Source organism: Caretta caretta, chromosome 1, assembly GCF_965140235.1.
Source record: "Caretta caretta isolate rCarCar2 chromosome 1, rCarCar1.hap1, whole genome shotgun sequence".
Classification (NCBI taxonomy): Eukaryota; Metazoa; Chordata; order Testudines; family Cheloniidae; genus Caretta; species Caretta caretta.
In genome coordinates, this window is record NC_134206.1 from 258,722,386 (window position 1) to 258,749,628 (window position 27,243).

At 50.6% G+C, this 27,243-nt stretch overlaps 2 protein-coding genes across 4 annotated transcripts in view; one reads left to right on the top strand and one right to left on the bottom strand.

Moving 5' to 3' along the window:
* LOC125628187 (cytokine receptor common subunit beta) overlaps positions 1 to 17,805 on the top strand; it is a 38,346-nt gene extending 20,541 nt beyond the window's left edge. For all 3 annotated transcript variants that reach the window (XM_075123646.1, XM_048833053.2, XM_075123642.1), the window contains 6 exons: positions 314 to 459; positions 558 to 729; positions 10,079 to 10,169; positions 10,451 to 10,520; positions 12,002 to 12,105; positions 13,554 to 17,805. In XM_075123646.1, the coding sequence (XP_074979747.1) occupies positions 314 to 459; positions 558 to 729; positions 10,079 to 10,169; positions 10,451 to 10,520; positions 12,002 to 12,105; positions 13,554 to 14,811 (1,841 nt within the window). In that variant the 3' untranslated portion in view covers positions 14,812 to 17,805. The remainder of the gene's footprint in view (positions 1 to 313; positions 460 to 557; positions 730 to 10,078; positions 10,170 to 10,450; positions 10,521 to 12,001; positions 12,106 to 13,553) is intronic.
* Positions 4,405 to 26,615, bottom strand: CIMIP4 (ciliary microtubule inner protein 4). Its single transcript, XM_048833260.2, has 7 exons — positions 26,540 to 26,615; positions 24,420 to 24,495; positions 23,161 to 23,813; positions 22,318 to 22,468; positions 20,960 to 21,070; positions 20,386 to 20,739; positions 4,405 to 4,573 (listed from the first exon to the last, which is right to left on the bottom strand). Exons 1-6 carry the CDS (start codon positions 26,546 to 26,548, stop codon positions 20,648 to 20,650), a joined length of 1,092 nt encoding a protein of 363 aa, XP_048689217.2. The 5' UTR covers positions 26,549 to 26,615; the 3' UTR covers positions 4,405 to 4,573; positions 20,386 to 20,647.
* Positions 26,616 to 27,243: the final 628 nt, after the last annotated feature.

Sequence of the window (27,243 nt, forward strand, 5' to 3'; positions counted from 1 at the left end):
AATGGTTAACAAGAGAGCTAGACAGTGATGCATGGGTGGGACAGATGGCTGGTAAAGGAAGCTCCCAGCACTGGAGCTCCTGACTGGCACCAACAGAGCACTGCTGCGCGGAGGTACAGAATGGGCGTGTGGAGATGAGATGTGTCAGACGGGGACACTGCTATTAGCCGTCCTTGGTGCTAGTCTGCTCAGGCAACAAGTTTCGCACCAGCGTATCCTTAGTCCTGCCCACAGCCCAGAGTGGGAAAGGGAATGGGCAGGAAGATAAGCTGGGAGATGGATGCATATTCCTAACGTGTTGTTTGTGTTCTAGTCAAGCCACGTGCGCCTGTTAACGTGACAATGACAAAGAGGAAAGAGCAGGAGTATGAGCTGAGATGGACAAAACAGATCCTAAGCTATGCCTATATAGGCCAGAGATATGAATTCTTGTATTGGAAGACTGGTGACTCGTTGGAGGTAGGTGACGGTACTGCTGGGAGCCCAGGACTCTGCTGGGGATGTGGGTGGATGGGACAGAGAGTTCCTCACCCCTTCTCCATCTCTTCTCTTCCCAGAATGCCCAGGGTGTAAACATCAGCAATGACGAGCCTCCCCTCATCTTCACCCTGCAGATGCTGGAGCCCTCCACACAATATAGCGGGAAAATGCGGGCAAGGGTGCACATGGATGGCTACCAGGGGCCCTGGAGCGAGTGGAGTGAGGAGTGCACCTGGGAAACTGAGAGTGGTACATCCCAGCTGGGCTACTGGCTTGGGGGGGAGGGGGTCAGTTCTCTCCCTAGAGAAACTGATCCTTTAGCTGGGGTTTCAGGGGAACTGGGGTTTCATACAGTTAATTAAGCAAAGAGCCTGACCAGGGTCCCCTTGATACCTGGCTGCATGCTTCAGTTCACAGAGAAGGAGTATAATTGGCTTATCTGAATGGGAGCCCAGGGCTGCCATTCTCCATGGTGTGAAAGTAGAATGAATTATTTTGAAATTATAATTCATTAAAGAAATGCTACTTGAAGGGTTTGTTGAAATATAGTTGTCAGGAAGAGAAACATTAAGGAGTGTGAGACAATGGGTCCTCAAACTAATTAACTTAGAGCTCCTACTGAGCTAGGAGATTGGTTAACGTTAGTATGCAAATAAGATATGTATGTATATTTGTCAGTTTCTGCTTCCTTTTGTCTCTTATGTTAAATTGGCTTTGGCTTAATTGTATAAATAAGTTAGCATGAGCCTCAGAGAGGGGCTCACATATATCTGGGTGCATTGGCAAAGCGCTTTGCGAATAAACAGGGTGGTCTGACAAATTCTGTGAGCCTTGAATCTGACTTTGACAATTGGAACAAGAAAACTGTATGAAAATCAGGGGTTGGAACTGGATGCACTAGGTGAGGAGGGAAGGGGGCCTCCACAAGGAGGCTTAGAAGCATGAACTGCCTACATTGTCAGAGTGTTTTACAGAGGTTTTAGTTCCATGATTCCCAGGAAAATTAGCGGGGGAGGTGTGACATTCCTCTCTGGTGGTATCTGGACCGATAATCTGCTAGGTCACCCCAATCCTTGACTCTTGGAGCCAGCCTTACCCTGCTCTGCTGTGAGAACCCCCACTCCTGGGCTGTTCACGCATGGCCTATAGCATGTAAGCTGCTCCCAGATACTTGCAACCAAATGACACTAGCCAATATCTCCGGTCCCAGAAACAACCCCAGGAACCTCCGACTTGTAGTGTCCAGTTATGCCCACTGGATGCTGCAAGCTTATATAAGATTGTCAATTTAACAAAGAAATTGATATGTACCAGACTTGTTATTCCAAGGGGAGTCTCTGCCACACTTCAAACCAAACGCACTGCTTCAGGTAGAATAAACAAACAGATTTATTAATTACGGAGATAAATTTTAAGTGATTATAAGTCAAAGCATAACAAGTCAGATTTGGTCAAATGAAATAAAAGCAAAATGCATTCTAAGCTGATCTTAACACTTTCAATGCCCTTACAAACTTAGATGCTTCTCACTACAGGCTGGCTGGTTGCTCTGGAGCTAAAATGGGGGGCCCACCATCCTGTCTTAGTTACAGCAGAGACCATCCCCTCCTTTCCGACATGCGAAACATCGTGTAGCAGGTCAGCCAGAGACGGGTAGCGTGAAAAGGGGTCTACAAAGGTGCCAGTAGAGGATCAGGATGTAGAGAGCAACCTTGGGCAACCCAGGATTCTTTCTCGGTTTCTGAGGCAGAGTCTTGGAGCAGGGTGAGGTCAGTGAAGGACGGCGGCGGTATAGAAACAGAAAGGGAACCTAGAAATGCATCTGGGGAAGGTTCTATGGCAGCAGCATGTTTAGCAGAGGCATCAGCAAATGCGTTACCCTTAGCAACATCAGTATCCGCCACTGAGTGGCCAGGGCACTTAACAATAGCTAGGGCAGACAGAAGTAAAACTGCATACAGGAGGGCAGCGATGTAGGGTCCATTTTTAATAGGGGTACTGGCAGAGGTAAGGAAACCCCGAGTTTGCCAGAGGGTACCAAAGTCATGTACAACTCCAAAAGTGTAGCGGGAGTCAGTGTAAATGGTGGCGGAGCATCCCTCCACCAAAAAGCAGGCACGGGTGAGGGCAACTAATTCAGCAACTTGTGCTGAGGTTACAGAAGGTAAAGGTGCAGCTTCCAGGGTTTCAGAGAGTGAAACTACAGCGTATCCTGCAAGGAGACGACCTTGGTCATCTCGAAAACAGGAACCATCAGTAAATAAAACAAGGTAAGAGTTAAGGAGAGGGACATCAGAAAGGTCAGAGCGCGGGACGGTGACAGCAGAGACAGTTGCAAGGCAGTCGTGGGGATCACCGTCATTAGACAAAGGAAGGAGAGTGGCAGGGTTTAACTGAGAACAACGCTTTATGGTGATATATGAAGCTGATAGTAAAAATTCGTACCTGGTAAGGCAGACAGAGGAGAGGTGGCCTGTGTTACGTTGTAGCAGGAGAGTTTCTACAGAGGGAGGGACCAGGAGGGTAAGAGGAGAGCGGAGAACAAGGGCATCAGACATTTCGACTAGGTGCGCTGCAGCAGCCACAGCACGCAGGCAGGGGGTAAGCCTTGGGCAACAGGGTCTAACGTGGCAGAGAAATAAGCCACTGGGCGGTTCTTTTCTCCGTGCGTCTGAGTGAGAACTCCAGTGCACACCCAGATTGTTCGTGGCAGAAAATGGTAAAAGGCTTAGAATGGTCAGGCAGCCCTAAGGCAGGGGCAGAAGCCAAACCCTGTTTGAGGGAAATGAAGGCAGAATTGGCCTCAGGGGGCCACGACATGGGGTCAGGCACAGAGAATCGAGTGAGTTCCTGGAGAGGTTTTGCAAGGGAGGCATATTGGGGAATCCATTGTCTGCAAAATCTAGCCATGCCTAAAAACTTCCGGACCTGGTGTGGGGAGCGGGGTCGGGGAAAGCTAAGGATAGCTTGGACGCGGGTGGGAGAAAGTGCACGGGAACCCTGGGAGAGGAGAAAGCTAAGGTATGTGACAGAAGCTTGACAGAGTTGTAGTTTAGAGCGAGAAGCTTTGTGACCCTTATTTGCTAGGGCAGTAAGGAGCACTAAAGGATCAGTTTCAGAGGCGGACAATGAAGGGGAACAGAGGAGTAGATCATCTACATATTGGACTAGTGTGGACCTGGACGGGAAAACAAGGTCAGCAAGGTCTCGGGCTAATGCTTGGGAAAAATATGACGGGCTTTCAGTATACCCCGGGGCAGTGTGGTCCATGTGTACTGTTACCCCTTGTAAGAAAAGGCAAACAGGAACTGGGAGTCACGGGGAACCGGGACAGAAAAGAAAGCAGAGCACAAATCAACAACAGTAAAATGAGTTGCATCTGGTGGGATAGAAGCCAGAATTGTCGCTGGGTTAGGGACAACGGGAAAGGCAGGTATGACAATGCGGTTAATGGCCCAAAGATCCTGAACAAACCGCCACGATTTACCATCAGCTTTTCGAACTGGGAGGATAGGGGTGTTACAGGGGCTGGAGCAGGGGATAATAATGCCTTGTTCCTGCAGGGCGGTCATGACTGGAGCAATTCCAGCCTCTGCTTTGGGGTTTAAAGGGTATTGAGACAGGCGAGACAGAGGTTTGGAGGAATCAACAATAATGTAGACGGGGTCAGTATGTAAACGGCTCACTTCAGACGGGTGGGTTGGCCACAGAGAGGATGGGACCTGTGAAATTAGGTGTTCAAGGGACAGGACCAATGGGCAGCAGGGGACCGGAGTGGAAAGGGGAGTTTCAGACAGCAGGGAGGCTACAGAATCACTCAGAGAGGACTGGGGGATTTGTAAGTAGACACCATCCGGGGAACAGTAGATGGTACAGCCAAGTTTACATAACAGGTCCCGACCCAAAAAGTTCACTGGAGTGGAATCCGAGAGGAGGAATGCATGGTCCGCGGAAAGGGGACCAACCTGAATTGGTAGAAGTTTTGAAAGGGGATAAGGGGTTGGGAGTCCCGTAATGCTCACAGCGTATATGTTTTTTTCGGAGCGGGGAACCTCAGGCAGGTCGGCAGTACGAACCTCAGAGAGTGAAGCTCCTGTATCAACAAGGAAAGGGAGAGAAAGATCATTAATAGTCAAAACACATTCACCCGTGGGAGTGAGAGGTAGTAAAGGAGCTAAAATTTCCCGAGGTTCCCTGGTGTTCTGTTATTGTTGTGGGACAAAGTAAGTCTGGGGACTGTCGGGCTGTGCCGACAGGGGGTCTAGCTGGTTGTTTACAGAGCTATTAGGCCGGCGCGGACACTCGTTTTTCCAATGTCCGAGTTGTTTACAGTAATTACAAACACCCCCAAAACCCGAAAATCCAGTTCCACGTCCCCTCCCGTGACCACGTCCCCCTCCCCGGTACTGTTTATCTTGCCCTGAATAATGCTGTATTTGCAGGGCCATTAACTTTTGGGAAGATTGTTCCTCCTTTCCCTTTAGAGTGTGATGGCAGTGTTCTGCCACTGATTGCAATTTATCCATGGTTTCCGTTTCCCACCCAACACTTATTCGCTTTAGCATATTGCCAATAGCAGGTAGGAGGCCATTAACAAACGCATGAGCCAGGGCACCCTTCCCATTTTCACCCGGTTGCTGTATACCAGAATGTTGCAGAAAAACGTCAGTCAGTCGGGTGTGATCGTCACCCGGACTTTCTCCCTGTCGCTGTTTACAGCAATGTATGGCTGTCCAGTTTGTTTTTGGAGTCCATACTTGAGGGATGGCCTCATGTAGGTTTTTAGTTCGGTCTTTACACTTTTTCCGGTATTCAGTGTCAGGACCGGTGTCTGGTAGAGTTGAATGGCTCTCACTGATGGGCCAGTTGGCTGCTGTGAGCCATTTTCCATGCTCGCTAGGGGTTACAAGTAGCTTGCACAGCTGCAGGAGGTCTGCATCAGAGGGTTCATAGGTGTCGCACACTAACAAAAACTCCTCTGCAAATGTGGTAGGATTTTCCAGGGGTTTTGGAAAGCCTTTTACAATTGAAAGGAGCTCTGTATGAGTCCAGGGTTTATAGCTCCAAGTGGGACTCTCTTGTTGGCCCCCAGTATGCAGGATTCGGAGGGGAGCCTGGACAGGTTTAGAGCCAGAGCGTAAATGTTGGGCCCAATCAGTGTCCAGGCTATCTTCGTATGTATGGGGAAAAACAGAGGAGTCAGGCAGACTGGAGGGTTTTGGGAGAACGGGGGGGGGGGGGGGGGTTTCTTTGTGGGTCTGAGTGGTACCAGAGGAATGGGCCTGGGCGGTATTGGACAATCCGGACTGGTCTGAACTGGAGACCCCTGGGAGTTGTTTAACCGCCTATTGATCCGATGCAAGGATGCCAAGCCAATTAATGCATCTTCCTCATCGTCATCCCCAGAATGTAACAAGGGGTTTTCTTCGTCCTTTCCCACAATGAGATGGGAGTATGAAGGTGGATGGGATCGATCCTGGTTTTCTCGGAGAACGGGATAAAGGGGAGCGCTCGGTCTGGCAGCAGGAGAAGAGGCTTCTAATAAAGCTTTTAACTTATTATTTGAATCTTTGAGAAGGCAAGTTTTGATTCTGTCCACCAATGATTTGCCCACCACTGCATGAAACAACCAACCTTTCCTTTTGCCAATTTAGTTTTAGGTTGGCCGAGTTTATCTTTTAAGACATCTACTTGGTCTTTGTCCCAAGACCCTAACAGTGGCCACTGAATTTTGGGATTCTCCTGAGTTAGCCTAGACCATTTTTCCAGAAATTTACAGGAGTCCGGACCCTTCCTAAAATACATAAAATGAGCCGGTGTTCCTTTAGGGAACTGTCCCGACTTAGACATCTGGTTACCCATACAGGAGGACTTTACACACCAATCACACAAGAAGGAAAGTCGGGTTCGTCAGAGCGATACCCCGTGCAACACACAAAAGGAGCCCACAGGCTACTGCCTCAATCGCCCTTGCTTTCACACCAAGGGTTTTACCCAAGGCGCTGTGTGGCTGTGATTGTGCAGATTTCACTCACTCAGACCGTGGGGACAGGAACCCTTTGGTCAGCCGATCCCCGGACCAAGACGGCACCCAGACTCAAACACACCACAGGGAGGACAGATAGACACAGAGACAAGACAGTCCTCAGTCCGGACAAAACATAGAAATAATTACCTGACCAGATTCCTGATGTCAGATCCCGGGATCCCTACCAGAACAGAGTGGGAACCAACAGGTTCGATGGCGTAGACTTCACTGTGGTCATGCACACTTCCGTTCTGGTGGAGGACCGCTCGGGCCAAATGCCCAGGTGCCGGCTTGCTACGGCCATCCTAAGAACGGTCAGGGGTCACACGGCCCCAGTGAAGACGGTTGCCATCTCGGTGGAAACTCCAAATTGTCAAAGTCAAATTCAAGACTCACTGAATTTGTCAGACCACTCTGTTTATTAGCAAAGCGCTTTGCCAATGCACCCAGATATGTGAGCCTCCTGCGAAAGCTCAAGCTAACTTATTTAAACAGATAAGGGAAAGCCAATTTAACATAAGAGACAAAAGGAAGCAGAAACTGACAAATATACATACATGTCTTATTTGCATACTAATGTTTACCAATCTCCTAGCTCAGTAGGAGCTCTAAGTTAATTAGTTTGAGGACCCATTGTCTCACACTCCTTAATGTTTCTCTTCCTGACAACTATATTTCAACAAACCCTTCAAGCAGCATTTCTTTAATGAATTATAATTTCAATATAATTCATTCTACTTTCACACAAACTTAGATGCTTTTCACTACAGGCTGGCTGGTTGCTCTTCAGTCAGGCTCTCCCCTTTGATCAGTGCTTCAGTTGCTTGGTGTGGTATCTGTGGATGTAGGTGGAAGAGAGAGGAAGAGCATGGCAAATATCTCTCCCTTTTATCATGTCCTTTCTCCCCTCTTGGCTTTGCCCCCTGCCCCCCGCTTCAGAGTCAGGTGAGTCTCTCCAAGCAAGGTTGAGCAATTCTCTTGGGTGTGGCCTCATGCAGGTGAGTCATTGCATTGTAGCTCCCTTGCTGAATAATGGCTGTTGATGGGTTTTTTGACACCCTGCCCAGGCGTTGGTTACTTTCCTTGCTGTTGCCTCTGGGGAGCTAATATTTGGCTGATTCCCCCAACTTACAGCATGTTTTAGTGACAACCATAGTACACAATTCTCATAACTTCATATGCATTAATGTTACACATCTATGGCTAGAGAAATGACTTTCAGCAGATCATAACCTTTCCCTGATACATTACAAGGCATGCTTTATACGTAAGATCACAATTATACAAAAATGAGGAATATGGGGGTTACAGCACGCTTCCCCAATGTATAGAATTTCACAGGAGGGTCACATGACTGTAATCTTCCCCTACACATAGTATCTCTGCACTGCAGCCTTTGAGGTGTCCAGGTTACTACCTTTAAGAGGAACCAGGCAGACTGGATCCCACTGGACGTGGTCAGGCTGAAAATGGGGCTGGAGGCCAGTGTGAGAAGTTCATGGATCTAAGTGGAGGTCTGGAGAAGGGAAGGAATGATCCATGCTAGAAGGTAGAAAGGGATTAATCAGTGGAGCTGGTTGAACTGTTCATTCTGAACAACATTTTCATGTTTGTGAAATAATGAAAAGATGGGCTCTTTGCAACTGATTTTAAGCAAATCCATCAGAGCCTACATGGGTTTCTCTGGTCATTCAGAGAAGCATTGCTTCATGGGAGTGTTGTTCAGTATTTGGAATTCAGTCTGTGTGATTGGTCACTAGGTCTCATGATGGAATTCCTGGTCTCTGATTGGCTTCCTGAACCTGTACAAACAGGAGAGGTGACTGAATAAGCCTTAATTGTGAATTTCTAGACTCTCAAATGTTTGTGTTTCCTGTACATTTACACTTAACTGCAAGTCTTTTTTTGTTGCTATCTGCAGTGTTCTTGTAAGGATCTTCACCCTGAAGTTACTGATCTGTTCTTGGAGGGTTGGTCTACACTAAAGCTGTAAGTCGACCTCAGTTACGTTACTTGAGTTACATAAATTATGTAAATTAAGTAACTGAAGTTGATGAAACTTAGGTCAACTTACAGCAGTGTCTACACCATAGAATTATAGGACTGGAAGGGACCTCGAGAGGTCATCTCTTCCAGTCCCCTGCACTCATGGCAGGACTAAGTATTATCTAGGCCATTCCTGATAGGTGTTTGTCTAACCTGCTCTTAAAAATCTCCAGTGATAGAGATTCCACAATCTCCCTAGGCAATTTATTCCAGTGCTTAACCTGTGCTTCCTAACCTGACAGTTAGAAAGTTTTTCCTTATGTCCAACTTAAACTGCCCTTCCTGCAATTTAAGCCCATTGCTTCTTGTCCTATCCTCAGAAGTTAAGAAGAACAATTCTTATCCTGCCTCCTTGTAACAACCTTTTATGTACTTGAAAACTGTTTTCATGTCCCCTCTCAGTCTTCTCTTTTGCAGACTAAACACACCCAATTTTTTCAATATTCCATCATAGGTCATGTTTTCTAGACCATTCATAATTTTTGTTGCTCTTCTCTGGACTTTCTCCAATTTGTCCACACCTTTCCTGAAATGTGGCACCTAGAACTGGACACAATACTCCAGTTGAGGTCTGATCAGCGCGGAGTAGAGCAGAAGAATTACTTCTTGTGTCTTGCTTACAACACTCCTGCTTATACATCCCAGAATGACGTTCGCTTTTTTTCGCAACAATGTTACACTGTTTACTCATATTTAGCTTGTGGTCCACTATGACCCTCAGATCCCCATGCTGTGTTGACGGGAGACGCTCTCTGGCCAATTTACCTTCTGCCTCCCAGGGAGGCGGAGTACAGATGCCGACGGGAGAGTGCTTTCCCATCGACTTAGTGTATCTTCACCAGACCCACTAAATTGACACTGCTGCACTGATCGCAACAAGGCCGATTTAGCCATAAGTACAGATAAGCCCTCAGTCTGAACTTCACTTTAACAAAGTTATTTGCTTTGGGAATTTCTTTAGTTTTTTTTAAATAGTCCTAACATGGGACTGGGGAGAACAGGGGCTTGAGGACTATATCCCATTTGGGGTTGACCTAATGAGATCTGTAGAGGAGAACCCCATTTCCACAGTACCTCCTGGGAGACCCTGTCCCTTGGAGTTATGCAGGAGAGGGAATTCTTTCTTGGAAACGTATGAGGTCTGTGAGCATATGAAGACTCACACAAATACAAGCTCGTCCCCAGCTGTTTGCACAAACAAACTGGTTGTCCAGATGTTCATGAAAAACCCAAAGAAGGGGCTCAGACCAAATCAAGAGTTGGATTTAGCAAATGTGTTGACCAATTCATTCTCCTGGTACTTTGCCCAGCTCTCCTGATTAGGTCACATCTAGTCTATCCCAAGTGGGTGAGTATTCCATGGTCTAACACACCTGTCAGTTAGGACTCGTGACTTGACAGGCAACCTACATTTTCCTGACCTCAGTATCATCCCAAAAGAGCATCCAGAATGTAAGTTTCGATACAGAATGAAGCCATTTTCTGTTGCTGTCTATATCTCTCTCTCTCATTTATCTGCCTCAGCCGGGTCACCACTGATTCTCCCACTGCTGATCCCAGTCTTCACCATCGTGCTGATAGCATTTGGCTGGTGTGGTTATAGATGCCTACTCAGGTAAGTCTGCACTGGGAGTTGGAGATTCACCAGACACACCAATAGAGTGAGTGCAGGGAGGTGCTGCATGGGCACATCCCTATCTTTGATCTAGGGCTTAGTTGAGCTGGAGATATGCCTGGGGTGCAGCGCAGAGCTCTCTCCATGTCAGACAGCAGCTTGAGTGTAGGGCCATGGAGTTTCAGGACCTCTGGGTTAACAAGGGGGCCCAGGGTAAGGCTGTGTATCTGGTGTAGCCTCCTCCCAAGAGAAGTGACCCTGCAAACTCTGTCTTGTTACAGCAAGAAGAAAAAATGGGAGGAAAAGATTCCAAATCCCGGCAGGAGTCAGCTGCTCCAGAGCTACCTCCAGGTAAGAGAGAACTGAGCTTTCCCCTACTACCCTTTGGCCTACTCCAGCTGTAAGAGTATCCCGGCCCTCTGGTCTGACGACTTGACAGAGTCCTGCCGCTTCTGGCCAGCCGAGTTCTTGACCAAGTCCAACAGAACTGTAAACAAAACCAAACCCTCAGCCTGGCTGGGCTCAGCTGGCCACCTCGGCCTCACAGGTCCTGGGCTTTCAACAGCCCCACTGTCCAGCGGCTGGCATGCGCCTCCCCTCTCTCAGGGCTTCAGGCAGGTTAGTGCCCTTCAGGGCCCCTGTCTCCAGTCAGGCTTCCCACTCACCCCTGGAGTAGCCTGTCTGCTCTGCCTCCTCCCTCTCAGCCTTCTCTCAGGTTACTTCCCACCTCTTCTCCCCTGGGTCTCCTTCCTCCTATGAGTCTCACTCAGCTCTTTATGGCCACAAGCCCTTCTCTTCCCCACCTGGGCTTTACTTCTGATTAGTCCTGGCCCATTCTCCAGGTTCAAGCAGGCAGGTTAATTGCCCTCTCAAGCCTCTATCCTTTCACAGCACATGTGGGGACACATTGTCTGAGGACCCTGCCCATTGGTATAGGAGAAGCCCAGGAGATAGCAGGATTTTTGCCACTGTGTTTTACCTTACACTTGTGAGCACCAATACATGACTGCAATTACTCAGTTTTGAACAGGGCAGTACACACCTCTTGCAGGTGCCCCCTTCCTGGTTGGGTGTGAGCCTGCTTTCTTTTCAGTTCTTACAATGGGGTGGCACCTGCCTCTCATGAGCACACCTCCCCTCCGGCTGAGTCACACACACTGTCCCCCCTTCTGGGGTGTACAGTCTCTAGGTCTTGCTCATGGCTCTGGAATGGGGCTGTAGCACCAAGGCTTCCTCCAGAGGTACTGCCTTCTTTAACAGCCCCAAAGGAGCCCATCTCGGGACCCTTGGTTAGTGTCTTTTTGGCAGCTCTCCCTGGGCTTAGTCTTCAACCAGACCAGCAGGGCCCCAGCAGGGCCCATCATGGTACCCTTGCCTGGTCTGGCTAGGTCCTGGGCTCAGTCCTGCCTGCAATGAGCTGTCAATGGTCCTGCTGCTCTTCCAGCCAGCCATGCACCCACTTCTCCCTCTTCAAGCTCCAGGCAGCAACTGACTGCTGTGTCCCTGCTGCTTCCTTTTATATGGCCCTTCTGCCCCCTGACTGGTCACTCCAGCAGCTGCTCCCCTGCAGCCACTCTAGATTGCCTGGAGGACTTCTCCTCTGCTCTTTTCTGGGGTGTGATGAGGCAGGGCCACATGGCCTCCAGCAGGAGGCCTCCAGACCTATTCCCCCCATCAAACCACCAGTCCCCAGGAGCAATGTTGCCCCCAAGAGGGGTTAAAGTGCTACCACACACTGTGGCATCTCCACTATGGGGCTTCTGGCTCCCCTCTGCCCTCAGGGAATCACCCTCTGTCTGCCAGGAGTCCTATCTGCCCTTGTCTCTTTTCAGAAAGTAGCACTTGGGATTCCGCTGCCGAGCAGCCAGCTGGACTTTGGCAAGCAGAGCCCTTCCGAGAAGATGGACCTGGCCAGCTGCATCCAAGTGCTGGATGGGTGAGTGGTCAGTGCACTGCTCAGTGGTGATACTCTCTGAGACGTTGCTTGGTGATGGTGGCATCTCAGTTCCTGTGGGTGGCTGATCCCATCAGGGAGGGATGGCAAATGTAACTGGTGTGAATGATAAACCTTGGCACATCCTCCACATGACCATCTGGAAATGTCAATGGATGGACTTGCAGCCCCTGCTCTCCCTGGCTCCCTGGAAACACCAGTCCCAAACCCTGAGCCCTTTCTCTCTGATCTCTCCTTCTGGTAATGGGCTTGCCTTTGATTCCCCAATCTGGAAATGGAGGTGGATAAGCACCCCCAGCATACAGATGCATACACGCCCCCTGCCCTACACATCCTATTTTCCTGCCACCTGGAAGTGAGGCCCTCACCACTCTTGGGGCTGATTCTGGCTCTGGCAGCATACAAGAGCCAGCTGGGGCTGCAATAGGACAGAGGATAATTCCTCCAATGCAGTAGTGTGGGGCAAATGTAAGAAACCCAAGACTGCCCTCCGCACAGCTCCTGATGTAGGGAGGTTGTGCTGAGGCAGGGTACCCATCATGCTCTATGCTGTGAGGGATTCTGGGTTAAGAAGAGTAGCCTGAGGAAGGCCGTATTCAGTTAGAATAGCCTGAGTCCCAACTTGGAGACACTTATAGCTATACCCCTTTTCCCAGGGCTTAGAGCGCTCTCCCCTTCCAGGTTGGGGACAGAGGCTCTTCACCCTCCTTGAGCCACCCCGGCCACCCCAGCCCTGGGCTGCCAGCACCAACCCCGAGCTCCAGGCCACTGGAAGGAGCTGAGCCCCTGCTGGCTTAAGGGGAGAGGGGGAGTGAGGGCATGGCCTAGGGGTGGATCACTGGCAAGGCCACGGCCTCGGTCAGGGGAGGCTTAGTCTCCCTTGGCCTTTGATACCCACTGCCCATGGGTGGGTGCCCAGCCATCACTAGTCACTTTTGGAAAGCGCAGGCCATTATTTGTATTTATTTGAACCCCCATCACTCCTTGTTTGCTCCCTCCCTTTTTCTGTCTTCTACCTCAGTGGCTGTAAGTTCCTTGCGGCAGGGACCATGTCTTTTTATAAACTTCGCCCAGTGCCAGGCAAAGGTCTGGTGCTATATATAATGTAGGTGGTTGTGATCACGGTCTATGAAGGGTGATGTGCTGCTTGGGCCCCTTAGACTCAAGAAACACAGAAATTGCCAGACTGGGTCCAGCCAATGGTCCATCTAGTCCAGTATCTTGCCAGGAATAGATGCCGGTGCCAGCTGCTTCAGAGGAAAGCACAAGAAATTCTGCCATAGGCAGTTATGCGATAATCTGCCCCCAGGGAAAGATTCCTTCTAACCCGCAGAAGACCTTTCTCCTAGGAGGCCCTCAGCTCCACTCCCTGTCTATGTGACGTTCTCTGCAGGGTGACTTCTCTGATTCCTCTTGTTTCCCCCTTGCAGACAGATGAAGGTTAGTTCAGCAGAGCTCCCTGCAGTCGTGACCGAGAGGATGGTGTGCTTCCTTGGTGCACTGGACCCAGAGAACCCATATCAGACTCTTGAAATGACAACTCCAGCTCCACATCCTGCAGCCCCGGCTAGCTGCCGTTCGAGTCAGAGCACCAGTCAGTCCTTGTCACCAGCCACGCTCCCCTGGAGGAGCAGTGCTAAGGTCACTGCTTCTCAGGCACCCATGTCCTGCTTTGACTTTAATGGTCCATACTTGCACTTCCCCCATGGGTGCTCCCTGCCTGACATTCATCAGGACCAGGAAGCTGCCCCACTGGGAACCAGGGGGAGGCCAGTGTCCCTGGAGTACGTGTCCCTACCCCAGGGGGCCTCTTCCCAGATCCTGCTGGTGGAGGAGGAGAGAGGAGAAGCTCAGCTCCACCCCGTCTCGCTTCCTGCTGAGAAAGAGATGAAGCAGCCACTTGCTGGAGAGCAAGAAGGGCCACAAGGCCAGCCAGCAGGTGGGGAAGTGGCACAAGGGGACACCAAAGGTCAAAGGTCACGGATTGCTGCTGTCTTAAACAATTCCGGTCAGAAATTGCCACTGGGATACGTCACCACGGAAGGTCTGTCACTGATGCCAGCAAGAGACTCTGCCCATCTGTCCCCTGCACAGGCCCCACTGGAGGGGATGCCCACTGCTTCTGGCATGTTGTCATCCAACCCACAACTGCCCCATGCCACGGAGGGCACCCCTAGCCCCGAGTTGGGCCCTGAAAAACCTGGTGTCGCAGTCCCAGTTCCATCTCCAGCATCAGCTGCTCTCTCTGGATTTGGGAGCTATGTTATGTTCCCCAAGGCTCTCTGTGGCACTCCAGAACCCGTTGGTTTTTCCCCACCCATCCTATCGGAGGGGGTTGATTTTGCTAAAGCAGAGCCTGGGCAAGAGGATAATGTGGTCATGTTCAACCCCGATGGCACCGGACCAGTTTTTCTACGCCAGGTGGGGGAATACTGCTTCTTTCCCGGCCTCAAACCTGGTGAGAAGCCCCCCGGGGGTGAGAAAGGCCCCCTGGCTGATCAGACATCAGAAGCCAGACAGGCATTTGGAAAGCCGCCCTGTGATGGAGGATCTGTCAATAGCAAGCGAGAGCCTGCTCTTCACATGCAGGCCATTCAGCTCTTCAAAACCCTGAAGTGTGACGATTACTTTGTGTTGCCTCTGTGGGCAGGACAGGAACCAGCTGTCAGGGCCAAGGAACTGTACTAGTGCTACAAGAGGACTGGTGAGGGCAAGAGAACAGGTGAATGGATTCGAGTCCCCCACTCGAAGCCTGTTGCCTCTTCTTGTCATCACTGTTTCCCCTCCCGAACCCAGGCAGGAAAAGCAAAGGGCAATTCTTCTTCCCAGCCCTCCTTCTTCCAAAGTGGGTGGCAAATGTCAATCAGCACCACATCCTCCTCAGCTGTATCACCGTACTTGGGTAGAGAAACCAGGAAATCTCTCCCCATTGGAGAGATCTGCTCGTTACACACAGCTCTAATCCCCCTGCCATTATCATGTTAGCTTTGCCACGCTTCTGCTGCAATGTAATATTGAGTTCAATGCAAACTTCACAGCATGAACGATCAAACGTCATGTCACGGATAAGATTCTGGTGCAAGCACCTGGAATGAAATGCCTCACATTCTGAAAACAGATCTAGTTTATTTAGAGAGATAATACTCATCCAGAAGAATTAGTGTTGGAAGGATGTAGATAGCAAACCTGTCAAGGAGGAATTGGAATTGCTAAGGATGGGACAAGGAGTCAAGGGGTGAAACAGCAATGGGGAAACTTGGCTGCAGCTGAAGAAACCTTTCCTATCTGTGACTCTATCCTGCAGAATGATGTCTCTAGGGAGGTAGTGGAAGCCCCATCACCAGGACACGTAAAACCAGACTGGACAAAGCCAGGGAGGACATATATTATTGCAGGGAAAACTGGGGTTGGGGCAGGGGAAAGGTTATGCAAGTGGATAAATTATGGTTTAATGGATCTCTTCTATCTCTAATTGCTCAAATACTATGACATGCTGGATTCCCAGTACACTGGCTGTTTGTAGGAGATGGTAGCAACTAGCTAGCTGCTTTGGCGAGTAACAGTGCCGTGGAAAGAGAACTCAGTTCTTTCCTGCTCCTTTCTGCAAGGGAACAACATTGACTCAGAGCTGCCACCCAGTGATCAGACCTAGCAAAATCATCTCTCAATCCATGGGTCAGCTCTGTTACTGATTGAGTTAGATGTGTCACCTACCACGTAGGATGTCTGAGTCTGACTTTGGTATATTTGTGTGACATGGCTGATGAGGGGAGTGTAGTGGGGTGGCTGCCCCACTCCAAAGTAAAATGGATTAAGAGCAGCTGAGGGAGGCTGGGGAGATAGTTGGCCCCAGGTGTGGATGGCTTAATCGGGCCACAGCTGGCACTGATATGAGGGCTGGAGGCCAGGAGCTGTAGAAGTCTCACCCTAGCCCTGGAGTGGGAAGGGTTAGCTGCCTGGGAGCAGGCTGCAGGCCTTGCTGAAGGCCTACAAAGGTACTGGGGCTACAGAGGTGCAGCCTGGGAATAGGTAGAGGCTAGGATGACCAGATGTCCCAATTTTATCAGGACAGTCCTGGTTTTAGGAGACTTGTCCTGCATCCCGACCTTAAATTGGTCGGACGCCCTTTGTCCCTATATCGGGACCATCCGGGCCGCAGCTGCGGCACTGCCGCTCACCGCTTTCTGGGGCAGTTCCTGGTGCCCACATGCCGGCAGGAGCGTCGTGCACTGCAGGGGCGGGGCTTGCAGGCACTGGGAGGGGGCAGAGAGCCCTCCGTGCCCCCCCCCCCCCCGCCCTGCCCCAACCTGTGACCTTAGGAGCCAGAGGGACCTGCCTGCCGGATGCTTCCCGGGATGGGAGCCGCCCCAGGTAAGCACCGCTGGGACTCCCCACTTTGCCCCCTGGCAGGTCCCTCTGGCTCTTAGGGTGGGGGGGCTCTGCGTGCTGCTGGTGCCTGCAAGCCCCGCTCTGCAGCAGCTCCCATTGGTGCTTTTCCTGGCCAATGGGAGCCACAGAGCTTGCGCTTGTGGCGGGCGCAGCACGTGGAGTCTGGAGTCTCCCCTTGCCGCTCTCGCCCTAGGAGTCAGAGACCTCCCAGCAGGGCTGCTAAGTGTGGCCAGGGAAGGGGGCAGGGTGTGATGGTGAGTATCTGGGAGGTGTGTGGAAGGCACTGGGCAGTGGGGGAGGTTTGTGTGTTTTGGGGTGCTAGACAGTGGGGTCCTGTTGGGGGGTGCTGGGAAGTGGGGGAGATCTGTGTGTGTGTCAGGGCAGTGGGGGTCTGTGTGGGGCATTGTGTAGTTGTGGTGGTGGGGCTGTGGGGAAGGGCCCTGGGAGGGAGGGGAAATCTGTGTGTATTGGGAAACTAGTGAGTGGGGGAGGGTTCTGTGTGGGGAGCGGGGCAGCTGTAGTGGGGCTGTGGGCAGGGAGGTGCTGGGCAGGGTGTGTGTGTGCACAGCACTGTGCATTTGTGGTGGAAGGGTTGTGGGGGGCTCTGGGCATAGTGGATCCAGGGGGCGCTGGGCAGGGGAGCTGTGTGGTGCAGCATGGGCGCATCCCCAACAGGAAGGGGAACGCTGGTAGCACCACAGGGCCAGGCGGACCAGTGTGCCTCTGGCTCCGGTCGGGGCTGTGCACCTGTGTCTGTCCCTTCCCGCCCCCCCTCGCCCAATGTGTCCTGATATTTCACTCTTGCGATCTGGTCACCCTAGTAGAGGCAGCTGGTCCTAACCCCTTGCCAATGAGGAGTGTCCATTACACACTGCAGTTTGCCCCAGTGAGCGGGGGCTAGATGATGACTGGCAGTACCCACTGAAGCAAGGTGGGCTTAGAGAGTTGGGGGTTCCCCTGTGGAGGGGAGACCCAGAGAGTGGGGGTACTACTGGGGCAGAATCCTGAGGTAAAGGGAACTGGGGTCTGGGAGGGACACGGGGCCAGCGGCAGGTGGGACACTGGCCTGCAGAGGGTGCTCTGTATGCTGGAAAAGAGCTAACTCCCAGATGACCAGCAGGAGGCGCTGCTATGGTGAGTCTCAATCCACTACAGGGAGGAAAGGGCAGTTCGGGAGTGTGTTTCTGTTTTCCCCGCTCTGTTAATTGGATGCTGCCAGGCCTGCATTGTTCAGTGTAATTCTTCTTTTGGATAATTAAAATTCTGATAAACTCATTTGTTTTTAAACTTTAAGATATGTGAATAGTGAATTCATTGCTTTTGAAAGCAAGGGGCCGGCAGGACTGCCTCAGGCTGACCAGAGCAGAGATAGGTGCCATCCAAGCGTTCCCAGCCCAACTCATTCCTGACTTGTTGCACACCTTGTTAATCCAGCCCTGAGCCTTTCGTGAATAGAGAAGGCCACGTGTGCCAGTCTGTGCTGTGGTGTTATGTGTCTCTGTAGGCATTAGAATGAGATCATAAAAACCCCATGTATTAACTCTGCCCCTGCACCCAGATGCCTGGATGTGTATCAACTCGCTGCGCCCAGCTGCCCTGTTTTCTGTATCCCAAATAATTTCTGTAGGCCTGTGGGAGCCCTGTTGGCCTAGGCACTGTACACATGCATAGGGTGACACAGTCCCAGCTCTAAAGTGCTTACAATGTAATTTAAGGCAAGGCTCTACAAGCATGAGACTAACTAGAGGCAGGAGGGAGGATAAGGCCAATACAGGTAGTAATATAAGCAAGCAGTTACATACGCCAGTGGTGTGCAAAACTAATCATTTGGACCCTTTCCTTATTTATATGAATGAATAATTATCAGCAATTCTCACTGACTCACTACCCGGCTCTCAGGCGTGGGCAACTTCCTGTAGGCTGCACAGGAGAAATTGGTTTATTATCCAAATCTCATGGCCTTGAGCAAACAGAAATGTATTGCTTCTATTTGCATAAAGCACAGGGCAGCGTCCTCGGCTGGCAGCAGACTCCATTCTGATCAGGGCGGATGCTTGTCTGAGTTTCTGTTTTTGCCACGCTTGCTCACGTCGTGTGGTGCTGTACTCAATGTGCTATTCTAAAACTCACAAGTGGCGGGATCAGGTGCTAAGGTTTTACAGTCAGAGTGCTGAAGCAGCAGCATGGGCTCCACCACTAACTTGCTGGGTGCCTTGAGGGCGGCACTTAATTGGCACATGTAACCTCCTTCTGCATCAGCCCCAGCATACAGTGTGCAGAGTGGTGGTGTCCTAGGGTGCTTTGCTACTTGGCTGAGACCTGTGCCACTCCATGCTGAAGCAGAAGAAAACCCAGCAGGAGATCTCTGTGACCTGCGTCTTGGTCCCCCCCTTTTTAGTCAGTGAGCAATTATTTCTCCGCCACACCATGTTCCTTGGAACGTCAGAACCCGTAATGGTTAATTATTGAGGGTGGGAGATAATCCTCCCATAGTTACTACTAGTTACATTTTAACTTCTTCTATTTGCAAACCTCTGGCATTCCTCTGCAGTCAGCATGCTCTGACCTAATCCCACTGACAGAGCATGGAGAAACAGCCCTAATTTGTGCCCAGAATCAGTTCATATCTGCAGGCAAAATAATCAGCAGTTCCAAGCTTGGAGGTGCGGCTGGGCCCAGGGGTGCTGGAACAATTTGCTTAGTGGGGGGTGCTCAGAGCCACTGAACCAAACTGTAAACCCTCTAGCTGACGAAAACCACTTCAAGCCCAAGGGTATGGCAGCACCCCTAGTTCCAGCACCTATGGCTGGGGCAGCTGGGGAAAGAGAGGGCCCCTCTGCCCTTGCAAACTTTGTGGCAAGTAGGTGCTCTGTGGGGGGTCACCAGGAAGGAACAAGTACTAGAAGCCCCTGGGTTCTCTTAGGAGCTGTGTCAGACAGGACCATCATGAGCAGATCCTAAACCACCTTTGCACCCCCAGCCAGCAGACAGTGTTACTGCGTGACACCCCCTTGCCTGCCACAGTTCATCCCCTCCCTTCTGAGGGATTCAGTCCTATTTGGATTTACTATCTGTGGGTGGACCTGGACATCAGAGCACCATGCAATGCTGGCACCCCTGCCCACAAAGAGACATTGTTATGGGGGATGGTGGGAGATGGGGCATAGACAAGAAAAACTTGTCAGAAAAGCCCCCAAACAATCCTCCTCACTGTGGGATGACCCAGCAGCATGGCGAATTCCAGGGGCTCCCAGCGGTCCCTCTGCAGCCTTCTGGCTCCCTTTTGGTGGGATGGGCTTTTTGGCACTGGTTTGGGTTTTGGAGCTCCTGGGTTTGGCTGGGTGCCCTGCTGCCTCCAGTGCTGAAGTGAGTGCCGGCAGCGGTTTTCGCACAGTCACTGTAGGTCATTGGCAATGCAGGAGCTCTCCAAGTGAGTCTCTGTTTAGCCGCCTCAAAGCAACCAGAATTATGAGAGGGAAGGAAATTGCTTCCTGCCTCACAGTCTCCGCCCCCGACGGGCACAAGAGTTGCACCTTGATGCTGTACTGAGAGTGACTGGCCCGCCAGAAACACCTGCGAGAAAGTGTTCCCACAGAAAGTGCCCACAGCCTGATGGCTTTCTGCCAGGTTTGTACCGCTCACCAAGCCCCCACTGTGCTTCCCGCTGTGCAGGAGAACTGCGTACACAATCCAGGAGAGAGACGGAAAAGAGGCTGGCAGCCATCAAAGTGCCATCCATGGCCATTCAGTCATGGGCATCCCACCTCCGCCCGCACACATGCATGCACACAATCCAGCCTTGCTATTTCCTAAACACGGTCCCCAGTCTGCTGGATAGTCAGTCTCCTTGTCCCCCCCCACCCCCAGTCTCACCTGCAGGGATTCCAGGAGAACCGTTTCCATGGCCATTCAGTCCTCTCACACGCTGCTGCCCCCAAAGACTCTCCCTCCCTTTCCCTGTGATAAAAGGCTTTGCCATTGTGTTTCTGCCAGCTGATCGCCCAGTTCTCTTCCTGCCACTCGCATTGCCGCTGCTCAGCAAGCACACCGATTGAGGCTGCACAGAGGTTTATTCTAGCGTCAGGGAGAGCAGGGTCCCTCTTGGAGAGTGGCTCGCTTCTCTGTCTTTTGCCTTCTAAGATTTGGTACCTTTGGTCTTCTCCCCATATTTCTGCTCCAAAGCTTTTTGCAGGTTAAGGTTTAGGGCATTTTTCTGGTGCCATCGCCCTATAAAGAAGACAAACCACAGTTCAATTGCTGCTTCATTCCTAATGATACCGCTCTCCCTGTGGGTAAGAACCAGGCTTAATAACTTCCACCTGCCTGTGGCAGTGCTCTGCCCTAGCTCAATGGCTCTCCTCCTGTGACAATGCCCATCTCTAACCCATTCTTAGTCCGTGCCCAGTTCTGAAGTGCATCAGTTGCTTGCTCATGACAGGAGCCTTACCTAGGTCATCAGTTTTCCTTCCATGCCAGTGTTTGGGGTCTCTGACTGCCCTTTGAATCACATCTGGAGTATAGGAATCCTTCATCAGGCTCTTACTCTCTATTGGGCCACCTGCAAGAAACCGAATGTGCAGGAATTTGTTACCACAAGCAACTCTGCTGCTGGCACCAGTGACGTGTACCCGCAGCCAAAGGGGGAGAGGAAGGGAGAGAAAAGGGATACACAGCTGACATTAGCACTTTCATTTGGATTTGACTCAGCCATGTGTTCTGATGGGGTCTGTGGTATGGCTCTGCGACCACTTGGCCTCTGTCCAGTGCATTCTTGCACTTTGTCTGCTAGTACTGCCTGCCCTTAGGTAGAGCAGGCCCATGATGGAGCATCATTTTGAGTCATGTCCCAAGGTCTACATTTCCCTCAAGCACTTATGTGCACGCTCCCCTACTGCACGCTCCCCTACTGCTCCCAATACCTGGATGTAACTCGCAAAGCCATCATCTGACCCTCTTAAATCCCTCCTTCAAACCTATCTCGGCCATGGGCCCTCCAGATCACTCCCATCTGGCCCTGGCTAGGCAATGGTGAGTTGTGACTTCTCTCGGTCCCTTCTAGCCCTGCTCAGCTCTTTTTGGTTTCATTATTCCCTCCTCCTCCCAAGCCACCCAGACCTGCTCTTGGCTGTTAGCCACTGGTTGATGCCAAGTGTGAGTTTCCTGAGGGAGGGACTGTCTTCATTTTACCTGGCTACACAAAGGTCCCAATTCTTGACTGAGATTCCTACATGCTACCACCGGGCACACTACATAATAATCATCATCCGGCTCGTGAGGCATTGGGTGCATGCACAAAAGGCACTCCAATACCATGCTGGTGAGAGCAGTATATCGCTCCCCAGTCTGATGTGATCAGATAGAGGGATCACTGAGGACTCTGGAGGCACAGCGACTTGGGGGAGAGGCTTCAGAACACCATGTCTGAGAAGGCCTCAAAGAGGAACAAGCGTGTAATTTGAACTGGAGCTATTAACTTGAGACATTTGACTGCAAAAGCTACTATCCAGGCAGCTTTCGAATGGCGGGGAGATGGGTGGTCGTGCTGGACCCTCATGCCTCGCTGTTGCTGGTTGGAAAGAAGGAAGAGGGGGGGAAGATAAGGAAAAGGGGGGAATGGGTAAAAAGGGGACCCATAGTCATCCCTCCTTTCCCCCTGTATCCTGCTACAGGAGTGCTCTGAACAAGAGGGGAGAGAGGAAGGGGAGGGAGAGGTATAGTTAAAGAGACACACAGACCAATGCAGGAACCCAGGGGCAATGCAAATAGTATAGGGACATCTAGGGGTAGAAATGGAAGGCCCCTCACCTTGGAAGATGTTTGACCTCAGGTTGTAACCTAGTTCATAATAATCGGCAAAGGGTGTGGTGGCCATGGGATTCTCTGGTGGTTTAGGGGTCCGGTTGCTGAGTCGTTTCTGCCCCTCAATCAGTCCAGCCTCACACAGAGCACGACGTGCCTGGCAAGCACAAACATCATGGAGTCAGTCTTGACCCAGAAACCCCAAGTGCACCCGACTCCCCGGAGGCACCTCCAGCCCTAAGTGCAGGCCCTGGATGTACCCGGGGCAAGCGCTGTCCTTGAGTGTATCCCTCTCGCCAATAAGAAAAGGAGGACTTGTGGCACCTTAGAGACTAACACGGCTGCTACTCTGAAACCTCTCACCAATGTGTACCCTGGTCTCTGGGTGTAGCCTAAATACATGGGCTAATTCAGACCTAATATACATGGGTGCTGTTTAGCTGAAATCAGTGGAGTGTCAGCTTCTTAGAACAGGTCTGAATTTGGCCCAGGGATGGGTGCTATGACACACCCCCTCTCCCCAGCCTCTCACCCTCTAATGCTATTGTCTCTAATGGCCCTTCACCCTCTGCTTCTTCATCATGAGTGCAAGGAGGGAGAGGGAAAGAGAATGATGAGATAATCAGGATGGGGAGACAGACAGAGAGACCACAAGACATGGTTGAATATCTGGTGCCTCTGGGTATGGAAGTTGTCACTGGACCTGCCCCCCAGTTACAAAGCCCAAATGCCTCTCCCTAAAACACCCTTCTCCAGGTGCTGTACTTCCAATCACCCAGCCCTCTGAACCCTTCCCCCCAAAGTATCCTCCCCCTCCTCATGTGTCAGTGTCACCACTTCTTCCACAACCTGCTCCTCAGTGACGAGCTCATCCACGATGCTGCTCCCAAACTTGTGTTTGATGTTAATTGGGATTATGCTGCTTTTCTTCCCCTGAAAGAGCTTCCCCTCTGCTTTCACGTCTTGCCCTATTGATGCTAAGGATTCCTTTGCACTTAAGCCATTCGGGAATTCCCTCGCCTCCTTGTGGCTGGTCTTGGTGGTCTTTCGGGGAGATCCAGGCACCCTGGGCCCCAGCGGTCGATGTTGCCCTGCTGCTGGTTCTTTGCCAGCTGAGTAGGCTTGGACACTTTCTGCCTTCTTCTGGGTAGACTTTGCAAGATGTAGGAGACTTCCTGTCCTCCCTCTTTGATGTTGCCTCACTGCTGGTTCCTTGACACCTGAGACATCCCGGGCTGCTTCTCCTTCTTCTCTGGTGAGATGACGCTGTGCAAAAGGCATTTTGGGCTGGAGACTCTGTTTACTATAGCTTCTGGTGTGGAGATGCTGTGCAGAGGGGGATGCCTGGGATTTGACTTGAGGAGAACTCATGGGTGTTCCACTATCTGTAGGGTTCTTGGAGGTCTTCCAGGAGGTTCTACTGGAACTTTTCAAGGAGGTTCTCTTGCCGCTGGCCCGTGCCCCAGCCAGGACATGCTCCTTGTTGCCATCTCCAGGTTCCACTTAAAGATAGAAGGAAAAGCTCAACCAATTTGCCATCATTTTGATAGAGGAGTGCGGCAATAAATGGTCTTGCACTGCACAGCATCATGGTTACACAAATGTACAGTGTACATAAGCTACACCCCCTGAGCTGGGTGGAGTCTGTGTGAGGAGCTCAGGTGTGCCTGTGATCACGTGTCCAGAAGCACGTGCGCGCACACACACACAGGTGTGGCTAGTCAGCCTGTGCACTTGAACCCAGGCTTGAACTTTCTCACACATCAGCAGGCATACTTCCTGTCACACACGCACATCTGTTGCCTTTAATTGGCATGCACTCACATGAATGCCCTCTTAGGCACACACATACCTAAGCAGCGCAGGCTTGCTTGTGAGAACTCATTCCCACAGGTGTATGTAGCTAATCAGTTCACAAACCCACGTGCATCAACCTCTCATACACATGCATATCCAATCGGCACACATTCATGCAAATAAGCAATCCCACAGGAATACAGGGGTGTAAAGGGTGGAGGAAAACCCCCATGAATGTGGGAGCTAGGTCAGAAGTCTGATTGCAAAGTGGGGGCTAGCGAACAAAGCAGCTGTTCCACTCTGTCTCTTACCTGCTGGGCTGTTGGCTAGCACAGACTCATGTTTCGCTGCAGCAGGTGTAAGGGAGGCCGAGGTCATAGGCATCTCCTTGAAAGAGCAACAAAGGCGGAGTTAAGTAGGCATAGAGCAGGAGCCAAGAATGTGGGTTAGGCTGGTTGTTTGTCAGACGTAAGATATGGCACAACCAAATAACCTGGTGTGGCACCACCTTTAACATTGATCTGGTACAGCAAATTCTACCTAGGAATTACCACGCCAGAGCAGCCAATTACCACACCAGAGGAGTCCATCAAGTCCATAATCCTCTCTTATTAAAAAGCACTACCGTGTTCTACAGGACTGGCCCAAAAGGCTACAGCCTGTAATGCTGTATAATCAGTTTCTGTAGAATGCCATTTGCCATGGGCAGAGGGCATTAAAAACATTATTATTTGTTATGTATATTACAGGGCTCAGTCAAGATCAGGACCCCGTTGTGCCAGGTACTCTACAAACACAGTGAGAGACTGTCCCTGCCCCAAAGAGCTTAAGGTCTAAACAGACAAAAGTGGGGAGGAGATGTGCATAGCACTGACCTGTGCAGTAATCATTTTATGCTTTGCTTTGACTACCCTCACCCAAGCTGTGATAACTGCAAATGCTAGTTGTCAACAAATTAGCCAGCCCTTTTGTTAATAAAAAGCAGCTACTGTATTTTACTCTGTGCCCTTCAATGGCAGCAGACTCCCCAGACTGACTGCATTCTGTGGGGAGGGAGCTGTCATGCAAATCCCACCCACAACTCTAACCTTTGTCCTTGCTCTTCTCTGCCCCCTATTCATCTTACACGTTGGATGGCCAAACCTGAATGCAGGGCTCCAAAGGCCCTGTTCCAACAGTCCATGGACAGGCTCCAATTGACTTTCTGGCCATTCAATCAGGCCCTGAGTGAGGGCACATGATTGCTCTATGGGACAGAATTACAGTTTTTTTTCTGTATTATTTTCAATCCCTTTTAAGAGCATTTTAATTGTATTTTTATCAGATTGCAGGACTTGGTGTTACTAAATGGATCTTCCCCACTTAGCGCCTATGTTAACTCCTACCTCCCACCTAGAGCTGAAGCAAATTACCACCATTATTGTTATGTCCATGGGAAGAGGGTGGCTTGTTCCCCAGCCACGCAAGTCTCCCATTTGTGGGTCACCCTTTGACTCAGAAGGCTTGGGGCATTGCCTCCACTGCTTTCCTTGTACTGCAAAGCACATTCCTTAGTAACTCTGATTGTTCCAGCTTCTGGTGAGCTGAGTGACTTTACCGTTCACATGAAGATCCTCTTTTCTGGGATTTGAACTAATTACATATTATTATTATTACTATTTAATATTTTTCTGACAGCAGTGCCTAGAACCTCTGACTGAACTTGAGGCCCCATTCAAACATGGATAGCTCTTAAGTCCACAAGGGACTGTTCGATCATCTAGCCTGACCTCCTATATACCGCAACCCACAGCAGTTCATCCAGAGTCTCCTACTATGCCAGGCACTGTACATGCACATGTTATAAAAAACAACTCCTGACCAAAGAGCTATAAAATGACCAAATTTTTTTCTCTGCCTTTTTCTGAAGACGCCAAATAAAGTATTAATGTAATTCCTCAGGTATTTTCACCGCGTTCAATACTTTCCTGCCATTCTGACTCCCACTGACCAAGGAGAAAGATGGGACTTGTTCCAGTGGAGCTAAAGACTAACCTTCTCAGGCTGCTGAAGGTATTGCTGTGCCATTCTCACAAGGTCTCTGGCTGGGAAAAGTACTGTTGTTATTATTATAGATGAACTGTACACCTGCCAGAAGTGGCCTGGTATCTCCTGCCAAATGGGGCTCAGTATCAGCTGCCAGAGATGGCCAAGAATAGCCCCACATGCCTGCCACATGTGGCCTGGACTGGCATCAAAAAGATAGTACACTCAGTGTGTTGCCTCAGGCCTGAAAAGCAATGTGGCAGTACATATGAAATGGTGTCTTTGATTGGCTCATCCTTTCTTTGTTTGTGTGTGTGTCTGAAGTGGGGGGGGGGGAGGTGAGGGGGGGCCGAGCTTCCAGATTGAGGCTCAGAGGTGAAGCCTTTCTTATAAATGTCTCTCTCACCTGTTCCATGGTCTCAGTTGAGATGACAAAGTGATTCTTCTAACCAGGCAGGTCCTGCTGAAGTCCAGAAGTGCAGAGGTGGAACTAAGAGTAAGCCTCAGGGATGGTTGCTAGGGAACAACCCTCCCCATCTATGAGCTGTAGTTACTATGGGAACCAAAATAAACAAGGCACAGTTAGGTGTTATCTTTGGGGGGGAAAGCTCATGTCGCAGAAAGAGCACAGGCCCAACAGTTTTCAGCACATGTGTAGGGTTCCTTGGTGGCTCTCATAATAAAACAAGAACAATTAATAGGACTTAGCACTTCTATTGCATCTTCCACCCAAGCATCTCCAGATGGTGTTAACTGTGCCTCATACACTCCCCAGGAGGGAGGCATCATTACCCCCCTTTTACAGACTAAGACAGAGAGGTTAAGTGATTTGCTCGAGGTCACACAGTGAGTCTATGGCAAAGCCGGGACTAGAACCCACCATGTTTGATGTCTAGCCCTGTGCTTGCACCACAAGACTGTGCTCTCCATTTCTTTGGGGGTGTTGGTAACTTGGCTTCAGTAGTTCCCAACCCAGCTGGGATTTCTCAGAACCTCTCATGGGAGAGCCTAACTTTCCCCCAGGTAACGTGGCTGTTCTTCCTTCAGCTGCACATTGTAACATCACAGTATGATGAGGTCCCACAGTCACTGGGGAGGATTAGAGGCACA